This window comes from Carassius gibelio, chromosome B5, assembly GCF_023724105.1.
Source record: "Carassius gibelio isolate Cgi1373 ecotype wild population from Czech Republic chromosome B5, carGib1.2-hapl.c, whole genome shotgun sequence".
Classification (NCBI taxonomy): Eukaryota; Metazoa; Chordata; class Actinopteri; order Cypriniformes; family Cyprinidae; genus Carassius; species Carassius gibelio.
The window spans coordinates 26,085,212-26,097,339 of record NC_068400.1 but is presented as its reverse complement, the minus strand read 5'-3'; the positions used below and the strand labels follow the sequence as shown (position 1 = coordinate 26,097,339).

The following is a 12,128-nucleotide window of genomic DNA, read 5'->3' as shown; positions in this document are numbered from 1 at the left end:
TGTAAGGGATGGGTCGACAGTGTAATAAATGTAATAACAGAAATTAAATACAGATGTAATTACATGCATTAATATAAGTACAATGTAAAAACATGTATGTACACAACAAGTGGACTGTATCAACATATTCATTTAAGTACATAGTAGTTACGACAACTTAATATAAAGTGAGACCAAATATGGGTTTACTTTCTAAATGCAGCCAAATCTGTTGAATATGTCTTCATTTTCCCCAGAGAAAGAAATGGTTAACTACGATAACCAGAATTTATTTTCACCCATACTAAACCCCACCCCTCAGTATATGATGTGTGGCCAATTATTTCGACAGTTGTCATTAAAGTGACATAGAAGTATTTTTTAACAAAACAAATTTCAAATTCCAAATTTACTGATGATCATATCTATAGTTGTAATAAAGAAGATCTTTCTTTTATATATCTATGCAAAAGCCTTCACATCATTCATAAAGCACATTCAAGCAATTCAGATGCTAAAACGCAGATATCTTCTGAACCAGTTGGCCTTCTATGAGCTGTGTTGATAAAGGAGCGGCGACTATTCAAAACATTTGGAACGGGGCCATGCGGTCCATCTTCATTATCATGCACTTGCCTTATGGAAGTGAAGGTCTCTGGACATCTGAATGTTAGCCAAAGGTCCTTGAGAACAGCCATCTCTCTCCCATATTTATTATCATTTTCCAGTAATGTGGGGTAAAAAAAAAAAACTAAACAAACAAAAAGCCACATACATTAATTTGTTCTTCTCTTTCGTTGAACCACAGAATATGGCTAAGACCCAGTTAACCCCTATTTGCGCCAACGGTTCCTCCCCATCGATCAAGCTCTCACAAAATGGGCCAATTTGCCCGGAGAGCAACTCTGGCATGTTTCTTTTTCTTTTTTCGCAGCTAGGCTGAACTTTGACCTCCTCAGCAGTCCTCCATGGATATCTGTATGGCTTCATTTTGGTTTCTCCCATGAACTCAATTTCCTGTGAAAACTTTGGCGAGTCTGTTACCTTGACCTCGACAAAGTGCAGAGGAGAGGACGACATGAACAATTTTACAGATCCAGGACAACAGAAGAGCCCTTAAGACTGCCAAGAACACAATGAGAAATTCTAATCGATACGTTCGTATGGGCAGCTTTCATTTGGGGTCGGATTTCTGCTCAAGTACGTTGTTAAATATTGATATACAGAACAATAAAAAGGACTCTATTAATAGTACTGGGTTATATTTTATACCGGTCTCTTTCTCTCTTCCCTTCTGTCACACTCACACAAACACTTCATTCAGCCTCAGAGAGACATCCCAGGGAGAGAATGAGCGAAGACCTACCTCACACACTGCCACAGGCATTATATGAGAGAATCTAAACAAGGCCATCCCATTGGGACACTCACACACTGCCCGCAGCGCAGAACGACCTACACACACCTCGTCGACTGCTTCCGCCATCATATCATCAGTTCATTTAGCAGCAGAATCCAATTATCAACACTCTGTTAATGAGTGAATGATTCCCTATAATGATTCATAATGGTTTTCTTCCTTTGGTCCATTAAAGGTTTTTTTTTTTCTCTTACAAAAATAAAATACAGTAGCAGTACTGTGGTGTCATATAGTATTATATGGTACTGTATTCAATGACATAACCCCCCCCCCCATTTTTTGTGGTATATATATATATATATATATATATATATATATATATATATATATATATATATATATATATATATATATATATATATAACAGTATTACATCGATGACAGACATTAAAATACGGAAAAAGAACATTAAATTTTTGGAAGTAGCATTTTTCTACTATTATCTATTGGGAAGACATTTTAAACAAATTTCCTCGCTGCTAATTAATATTTTGAAGGGGAAAAAAGTCTTCAAAAATTAATGTTGTGCAACCAACATGCAACAAATTAAAAAAAAAAAAACAAGAAAAAAAGAAAAAACAGAAACAGGAAATAATACAGAGAGGCCCCTGGAAACCCTTATACCTCTCATAAAATTTTGAACTTTTGAAAACATTTAATAAAACAAAAAATTAAGGTAAAAGTAAGACTCCACAAAAAACATATAGGTATAAAAAAAAAATACTCATTTAATAATCATTCAATTACATTGCAGATATTTTATTAATATATCTTAAATATTAATATAATTACTACATATGTAAATATCACTTTATAATACTATATATTATATACCTAAATATTTAAATTAAATGCTATTTTATATATATATATATATATATATATATATATATATATATATATATATATATATATATATATATATATATATATATATATATATATATATATATATATATATATATATATACATGCTCTATCACTTTTTCATGTCCAAAATGTAAAAACTATCAGCCATACCATAGCACTTTATTAGTACACCATCCCCGTTCTATGACATCATCCCACCCAAAGTGATGGCCCATAAATCTTTGCGCAGTGATGTGAGCAGCTTGGTCTAGACGGCATCAGAACATTCTCTGGTGGGATCCGATGAGCGAGTGACATTTGAATACGTTTATGCATGTGTATATAATGAAAAACATTTGCTCTTAGGTAAGATGTGTCTGTGTGAAAATAAGCTGACAACAGAGCTATATGGATGAGCATCTGATACCTATTCTGACTGTCAGATGAAGCTACGGAGGTGGGGAGAGTCAGAAAAAATTAGGCGGCAATCAATAAACGCTGAAGGCTCTCTCAATGTTCACGTCTGCAGAGAGAAACGCTAACTCATAAACCCAGCCTCGTCTGCAACACACCTCACCATCAAGACAATTAAATGGCAGATAAATCTTTTAACATCTAACGACATGGCAAATCGCTCATCTGAGAGCGAGAAAGCAGTGGAAAGCAGAAAGGGAAGCAGAAGAAACTACAGCCAGTTCGCTGACGAGACACTGCAGGGTTAAGACTGGGGAATAGGGCCACAAAAATAATGTTTTCTTCTCTTTCTGATCAATTTTTAATTTAGCCCGGCTTGCCTGCACTCTTCCCAGGCCGGGTGTGGTAATTATTGCATTTTATTGACAGCGGTGATTCCCGCAGGGGGCTATTTAAAAGAGTTTTAACCCCAGAGCAAGTCGCTCCCTCACATGGCCCTTTGAAGGTGTCAAGTTCATTGATTTTAACTGCAGGAAATGCTGTACCTTCCAGCAAGATGGAGAACGCGTTACCCCCGTGCTGGGCCACAGTTACCCCCAGTATCCCGATGCACGCCTCTATGTCTAGTTATCGTCATTGAGAGGCACCAGTTTCCCCCCGTATACAGGAAGCATAACATCTCTGATGCTAAAGGCTAGCCCTTAGCGAGCGAGCTATGGATCGACTGATAATCATAAATGCAGAAGAAGAAAAAAAAATAAAACGGGTCTCTAGTCAGTAAAGAGAGAAGGGAAAAAAGGAAGCAGGAAACTTAAGGGATTTCAGGCAGAGAGGACAGCGATGGCATGCAGTATCACACCGCATCTGCAAATGACAGAGGGAGAGATAGTGAGCCGGTTTTGAAAAAGACATCAATCTGGTGAAAAAAAAAAAGCAACATGACAGAAATTAAACAAGATTCCTGTGTTTGAGTTTGCCCGCTTCCCGGCCCCCTTTCAGCCTCCCATTGAAATTCCGGGCAGATACAAACCCCTAGGCTTTTGACACACTTTTGAAAACACCACACCCCCTCTTTCTTTCTAGCAAGTCTCCAGAGTCGCTTCTAACTGACTAACAAGAACATGGAGGGGGGGAGGGGGGGATACGGATCTTATTTTTTATTAAAGACTTTATTCTTAATGAAATGCAGTTGCCCTTTTTTATTCCTTTTTTTTGACGTTTTCTTTTTTTTGTTAAGCTGGCAACCGACTGTCAGCAACAAGGGGAGGTTTGGGATATGAGTGTGTGTGTGAGAGGGAGAAAAAGCTATATGGGGGTCGATATGGGTCAGGGAGGAAGGGGGTAGAGTTTACCGAGGGGGTGCGGGTCAAAGCAACAGCAAAAACAAACATGCAGGCCAGAGACTAGAGCAGAGAGAACACGTATAGGGAAAGAACAGGACAAAGAAAGATAGATTGGAAAATAATAGAATTGTGACAAGAGGATGGCCGATATTAATTGGGATAGCATACTACTCATGCTATTTTTATACAGTATGCATACTGTACAAATGCAAATCCACCAATTTGAATCTTTTAATAGCTGTCCGGAAGTTTGGGGTCAGTACGAAAGTAATACTTTTATTCATCAAGGACGGGCATGATAGACATAATTGGCTTTCAAAAACATAAAAAAATGATGTGTGTTGATGGATGTTTTATCATATAGGTACATGGATAAGTTCAGTCATTCAAATGTTAATTTATTCACTTATGTGCCAAGTAGCTTAGTAAAAACCAAAAAGGATATATACAGTGAGATGGACATTATTGCATAATAAACCCAGGCAAAGGGGTTTAATATTGCACATTGTTTTACATAAGAATAAGAAAAATAATAAGAATAAAAATAAAGGTTTAGACAATATAGTTCAACAAAGTATGCAGTACACAAGCATTCTTTTCTGAACATCCTGTAGTCAGAAAAAGAGAGGGGATAGGAAATCCTGCAACTGTATATTACAGATAAGTAAAATAAGATTGGATGGGATAACAGGGATGAGGAAAACTGAATAAAGTAGGGAACGAGTGAGTGAACCTGCGAGGGAAAGGGAGGGAGGGAGAGAGGTGCTGGAAGAGTTGCAGTATATTTATTGCCTCTGTCAAGAGCTCGTTTTCACTCATGCTTCCTGAGAGCCACTAGAGGGGAAAAGATCTCAAGCTTCCTGCATCAGAGAGACAGAGAGAGAAAGATCCTCTCACCTTTCCAGTCACGTCCTCACGTTAGCCTCGGCTACATTTTGGCTGGGTCAATGTCAGAGTAACTGCAGGCTTAAACAAGATGCTCTGAGTGAGCAATCAATCCGGCTCTGTCAGAGAGAGAGCGCGACCGAGACGAGACGAGAGCAGAGCGGGCTGCTCATATGAGGTTAAATCAGCCATTTGAAACTATTGCAGCAAACAACACATTCATACACACCAGGCATGTGTCCTCGTCCTCGCATAAACACCAGGGTAGTTTAGGCCAGTGGTCTAAACTGGTCTTGTAATCCTGTCAGGACAGATGCGGGACCAGTTTTAGGGGTCACAGATCACCCACGACTCCGGTTTACAGTACTCGGATTCTGACCCAGCAGTACGAGTGAAGTCAAAATCCCACAGCCTTTCATTTCTCCGGCTTTTTCTAGCTCTCTCCTGCTTCTGACAGGTCACAAGGTAATGATTCTGCTACCATGATGCAACAGGCAGAGCTGTCGGCTGTCAGGAGTTAAACTCATGAAGGAATAAGCTGTCATTAAGCAAGCTTGCTTTCTTTCTCAAACACACATACACACACAAGTTCATACGCATTCACTTTCTCGGCAACCCAGCTGTCAGACTCCGGCCCTGTTTCCCAGCGCTGCCACGGCGGCCTTCTGTGGACGCCCATAGTCTGTCACACGCTCACCGCTGTGGGAATTATGCACAGTCTTCTCTTACACAGTGGCACGTAGGCAGTGGTGTGTGACCAGCTAAACTCCTGCACACATGCAACAGCTGGATCAGCAAGCAGTTATTGCATTTATCTAAAAAAATGAATTAATGGACGAGTCATTTTTCTTTCACTTCATTACAATGCATTAACATTTATAGCAGCCCCAAACTTTTATACTTTTGAATGGCATATAATTTTATAATCTGAAATGAAACACATTACCAGTCAAAAGTTTATATATATATATATATATATAATTCTCTTCTGTTCACTAATCCTGCATTTATTTGATCCAAAAAAAAAAAAAACAGTACAATTTGGAAATATTTTCACTATTTAAAATAAAAATATTCTGATTTGCTGCTCTAAACCCATTTAATATTATTATTATTAGGTTGAAAACAGCTGAGCAGAATTTTTCAGGTTTCTTTGATCATATGAATAATCAATAAAGGTATTAATTTCTATAATTAAAAAAGACTCCAAGCTTTTGAATGATATAATGTATGATGTTACAAAAGCTTTTTAATTCAGATAAATGCTAAACTTTGGATCGTTCTATTAACAAAGATTCCCGAAAAAAAAAAAAATGTACTCCACTGTTTTAAATATTGATAATAATAATATAATACTTCTACTAATTTTTTTATTTCAAAACCAGTTGATTATTTCTGGTCTTGGTCCTGTACTCATGTAATTGTTTGAGCTGTCCTCCTGCTGTGTTTTCTCTGACAATGTGCTAATAAAGACAATGGTCTACTAAAGCCCACTTCAAAAATGTGAGCAACTCCGAATCAACCTGCTTTATTTTTACAATCTTATTTCTACACAATAATCTTTAATAACGCTTCACAGGACAGATCAGGGAGCACTGAAATCTGTTTATAAGCACGTAACCAATTCCCATCAGAATAACACATCTCACAGGCTAAAAGAACAGACTGATCTCGGATCAGAGCGTATTCGGCACATGGCCTCAGGTGGCCTTGTTTATCACAGAGGAAATCACAAACACGAGCCGTCACTTGAAGAATCAGATAGCGCATCCGCACCCCTTCAGCAATTCAGATATTGCAAAGTGACAGCCACATTCCCTCTGTCATACTGATATACACGCAACAAACTCTGGGATATCTCTTCCTGTAAAGACTATTATGATGATGTCACAGCAAAGCTGGGGTCGTTATTTAGCATGATAAATGGTCGGCAGAGCACAAAGTGCATTCTTTCCGTCTAACCCGTCACAGCACGCCCCCAGAACGCACCTCTTCGCAAATGCAGTGAACCACTGTCTCACACACACCTACAAGCAAACTCGCCTTCCCTGTCCATCTTTTCCCGACACTGTACGAAAAGTGACTTTGCCTGCAGACATCAGTGTGGGAGTGTGTGTGTGTGTGTGTGTGTGTGTGTTTTATGACATTTAGATGGAAGAGCGAGGGAGATCTCCCTTAAGTCAATTTGAACGCACGGCCCGATGAAATTACACAGGTAGCGGCAGGCGGCGTGACAAACGACTAGCCACGATGGACGGAAATAACTCCACTCGGGGATACGTCCTCCGACAGAGAAAAGAAATGAAAATCTAAATTACAGTTTACAGTACACACGTAATAGCAAAACAGCTCCTTTTGCTGGGTAAATAAATATCTATGGATTGGAGAGAATCAAGAGGGATACAGAAGAGAATATAGAGATAGATACAGCAGTTGCTCAGACTACAAGCATGCAATAATACTTTTTCATTGATGTTAAAAATCTACTGGCCCAGTCAGGCCACAGGTTCAGATATTTACACACCCTGCCAATATCTTTACACACCAAACCACATTCATTTTTAAAAATAAACCAGAATAATATAGAAATAAGTATTTTTAATGTGTATATAAAAAAAGTTTTAAAGTTTACAATACAATAAAATTCACAATACAAACATAAAAATACGCACTACTGGTCAAAAGTTTTGAAAAATTAAGATAATTTAAGTCTCTTATGCACAACAATGCTGCATTTATTTGATTGAAAACAGAGTAAGAACTAGAGGTGGGAATTGCATGGTACCTCACGATACGATACGAATCACAATACATGGCTCACGATATGATAATATCCTGATACTGTGATTTTTGCAGTAATTGATATATGTGACCCTGTACCACAAAACCAGTCTTAAGGGTCAGTTTTTTTTTTAATTGAGATTTATGCATAAACTGAAAGCTGAATAAATAAGCTTTCCATTGATGTATGTATTTAGGACCAGACAATATTTGGCCAAGCTACAACTATTTAAAAATCTGGATTCTGGACTTATTAAAAGCTTTCTTTGTGTGTAAACCAACATCAACTTTTTTTGTATACAGCGGTGGCCAAAATGATAAGAACATTAGTATTTTTACCAGCTAAAAAATGGTTTTAAGTCAGTTAGTCAGTAAAGTCAGTCTTTTGCATTAGTGTGACAGTAGGAAATATAATTTACATTTCCAAACATTCATTTTCCCATTAACTGTAATAATCCAGTGAGATTTTTGTTTGCACAAGGAGTTTGGGAAAAAGTCAAAAATGATGCGGCAGCAGGGAAATCTATTTGGAGTGCCTTATTGTAGTAATTAAAATATTGATATTTGGTGCCAGTGCATCAATTCTCATATCGCATGGAGAAGGACAATGATATTTCGCCAAACGCTATTTTGTCTCACCACTAGAAAGAACAGTAGTGTGAAGTATTATTACAATTTAAAACATTTTATTCAATTTTAAAATGTAATTTAATCCTTTGATGGAAAAGCTGAATTTTTAACATCATTAAGCAAAGGTTATCAACATTAACAATAAAAAAAACATGACTAATAAATGTGCACCAATAATTGATAAAACGCATTAAATCAGTGTATTAGAATGTTTTCTAAAGGATCATGTGATACTAAAGATTGGAGTAAAGACTGCTGAATTTGATAATTTATTAAAACAGAAAACATTTCTAAATAACCTTAATAAATAAATAATATGTCAGAATATTTTTGATTTTTATGCATAAGAGACTTATTTCTGAAATATTAATAAAATAAAAAAAATACTAAAATGTTTTCCTTGATTGACATCTGATCTCAGAACAAGATAATCTGGATAAATAAACTATAAAGCTTCCACACACCCAACACAACACAAATGCAATAATTTATTTTACAACAAAAAAGGGAAAGTAACTTTGTATGTATCATGCTTAAATATTCCCTAAGCTATATATATAAAAAAATGTATAAAAAAAATGAAGTGGACAAAATAAGACCCACCTCTTTGGCACGGTTAATGAAGGGTATCTGCGTCCCACTGTTGAGGTCTTCATTAATGATGAGGCGCCGAGCCCACTGGCCTGCCCTTACCACTCCACTGCCCTGGATAAGAACCATGATCTTCTCTGGGTTAGTGAGGGCATCCTCGCTCATGTAAATAAAGCTTTTTGGTTCATCCTCAGTTGCATCAACCTGAAGGAATATAAATATTACAATTAGCTCCAAACCATTCACCAGTTACAATGGGGCACAAGATTCCAGCCAATGAAATCTTCAGTTTAGAAATTTCCTTTTTATATTGAACATACTTAGGGCACTTCGAAACAAGAGTTCACACAACATTCCAAAATTCGGCTGTAAATGAAGCAGTCGATAGCTAAGAAAATCTGGAAACCTAAGATCCATCATCATTTAGTTGAACTCGGCAAACTCGGTGAACCTCGAGCCGGTTATAAAAGATGTTTTTGTGTTGTTTGTGTGATTCCTCAATCCCCTGATGTGTGTCAACAACTATATTTACTCTTATTAAAGTGGGGCAGGACACTCTCAGAAACAGCCGAGTGAGTCAGAGCCTGGAATCATTTCTAATGAACGGTGCTCAATGCTGAGCTATACACCTCCAGCCGCCGAAAACATCAACTGCTGTCTGTCTGCATCTGATGACTTCATTACATTGCAACAAATCCATCTTGACATTTACATGGTGTATGCTTCCCGTGTGCTAATAAGTTATGTGGTAAACTCTAAGATGAGCATAAAATCATACGCTTAGAAATAACACAATGCATTTTGTGTCTACTCTTCTTTAAAATGGACTTTGATAAATGGATTAAGCACCAAATGTATTTGGTCACAGGTAGCTCTGCCCATGAAACTCTCTGAAAGACAATACAGACTCCAAGAACATCATTTGGTAAATACTCTCCACAAATAAAACAGCTCATAAAAGCCTGTGCCAGCATTGTTCAGGTGATTTATGGTGAGAAATTTACAGTGCTTTTAAAAGGACATAAATTCTATGTCTACCAAGTGCAAACACCCACTATCAAAAATGATGTGTAGTTTAATGATACGCCTCTTAAAAAGTGTACTAGAAATCATAACATTATTGCTCATATGAATGCAGTGACCACACCTCAGAAATCTCCTTAAGCGTGCACAATTTTACCATCAGAACAAATGCAATTTTCTCCTGGAGAGTTGAGAAGTGTTGTAGAATATCATTCTAAAACTTAGTTTTCACACAATACAGACCATTGTAATTTTATAGGATGCCAAGCGCAACTGCATCAATGTTCAAAATAATTCTGTTTAGATTCAAATTGTGGGCATCTAAAGTATTAAGGAGGAAAAAAAGACATTACGTACAGGGAGGATCTCCTTCTTCAGGTTGCAGTCGTTCTCCAAGCGTTCATAAACATACTTTGTAATGATCTAGAGGAGACAAGAGAGAAGTCTTTTAAATAAACTTACAAATATATCTTCCTATTGGTTTGAAACTAAAATATACTGTAACTCCATTTGGACCATTTAGGGGGAAAAAATCACTGAAGAGAGTTATAAAAGAATATTAGAAGGACCCTATTAATTTTTCTGGTGTTCTCAGCAGAAGTCGGTTAATCTTAGTAGTGAACAGAAACTGATAAAAAAAAGTAACTATTGGGTAACACTTAATTTGTTAACACTTAAATCTTTGTTACACGTTACATGTACTAAGTTTTATAATAACAATAAGGGATGCATAATTATAAGCAAAGGAACCCTAAGCTAAATTCTAACCATACAGTAAGTACATGTAGTTAATTAATATTACTCAGTACTTTAATGCAAAATTATGCTGTAACAGTGACATCTTTAAAAAAAAGTGTTACCAGAAATTTGCTAATAAATTTCACAAATAATTTCAAAGAAACAAGAACCGGCTGAATTAATTGCAAAACTTTAAAGAAGAAAAAATGATAGTACTTTCTTCTAAAACTTCATGCAATTAATATTCTATAATCAATAAATGTAAAATATATATTCTTTTGTTTTACATTGTAAACAAAAATGTTTGAGTTCCTATTTTCTCCAATAATAAATAGATAAATAAAACCAATAGCATTTATATGAAAATTGTATATAAATGAAAAGATAATTTACATGAAAGGATGAAAGGATAAGAGAGAGAGAGAGAGAGAGAGAGAGAGAGATAGAGATTGATACAGAACAAAAGAAAGATGTCAAATTTGCCATCGCTCCCTCAGCAGCTGTATTAGAAACTCTCATGCAACAACATAAACTTGTCTTCAGTAATTTAATGCAAAGTTAATATAATAAAGGAAAGTTATAAACATGAACTTTTTTATTATTATTATTGAGAAAAAAAACTGCTAAATTTATTATATTAATAATTCTGGAAATGCATGATCAAAATCTGTGAAAAAGGTCCATTGTGTACTTTGATTTATTTGGTATAATCGTACAAAGCATATTGTAATGCAATTCAAACTGAACCTATACAACAACTAAAAAGAGAGAAAAAAAAGTTTTATTTTTTTAATTTTAAAATTAATCACACTTCTTTGTATAAGCAAAGTCCATGCAGTTGTACACTTAACAGCCGCAGTGAATGAGATAATTGGAACTGTCTGGATTTCACTTGTACGGGTGCTGTCAGCCTAAAGCGGGGCAAATCTAGAGTACAAACAGCATGTTGATGTAAGGTATGTTTATCCCTGCAGCTAAATTGCTAAAGAATGTGTACACAGTGCAATTTAAAACCCCGGGCCAAAAGTTTCATGGTTCAGTGACATCAACAACTTTGAGCGTTTCTTTCTTGTTTCGCTTTAGCTCACGATCTGCAACAGCTGAAACTACAGTGTTTTAAAGGGTGAATAGTAAATGTGCTAATTAAGATGAGATGTTTTATGGTGGTTGTGATTTGGCAACAATCAGCAGAACAGCTCCAATGTAACCGGGCTCATCTTTCAGGGCACGCTCATCCTGTTATGCCAAGTCTGAGAGAACTTTACGGCCCACCCGAGTGGAGGCACTAACAGATGCCCCACTGGAATGGGGCGTGAAGGTGGTGGAGACTGTCAGCTGTGCTGGTGTCACAAAATGTGTGAGGTCTTGATCTACAGTCAAACAGATCTGATGGGTGAAGTCAGTGTGATGCAGAGCAGTGGTCCTCAACTGGAGGGTCAAGACACAAATTTCCTTGACCGGTCTATTCTGAATGT

The 12,128-nt window shown here is 36.7% G+C and overlaps 1 protein-coding gene across 2 annotated transcripts in view; it reads right to left on the bottom strand.

Annotated features, from left to right (window-relative positions):
- Positions 1–12,128, bottom strand: part of fam172a (family with sequence similarity 172 member A) — a 163,449-nt gene that overhangs the window by 133,237 nt on the left and 18,084 nt on the right. For both annotated transcript variants that reach the window (XM_052555756.1, XM_052555757.1), the window contains exons 5-6: positions 10,273–10,338; positions 8,905–9,096 (exon numbers count right to left, since the gene is read on the bottom strand). In XM_052555756.1, the coding sequence (XP_052411716.1) occupies positions 8,905–9,096; positions 10,273–10,338 (258 nt within the window). The remainder of the gene's footprint in view (positions 1–8,904; positions 9,097–10,272; positions 10,339–12,128) is intronic.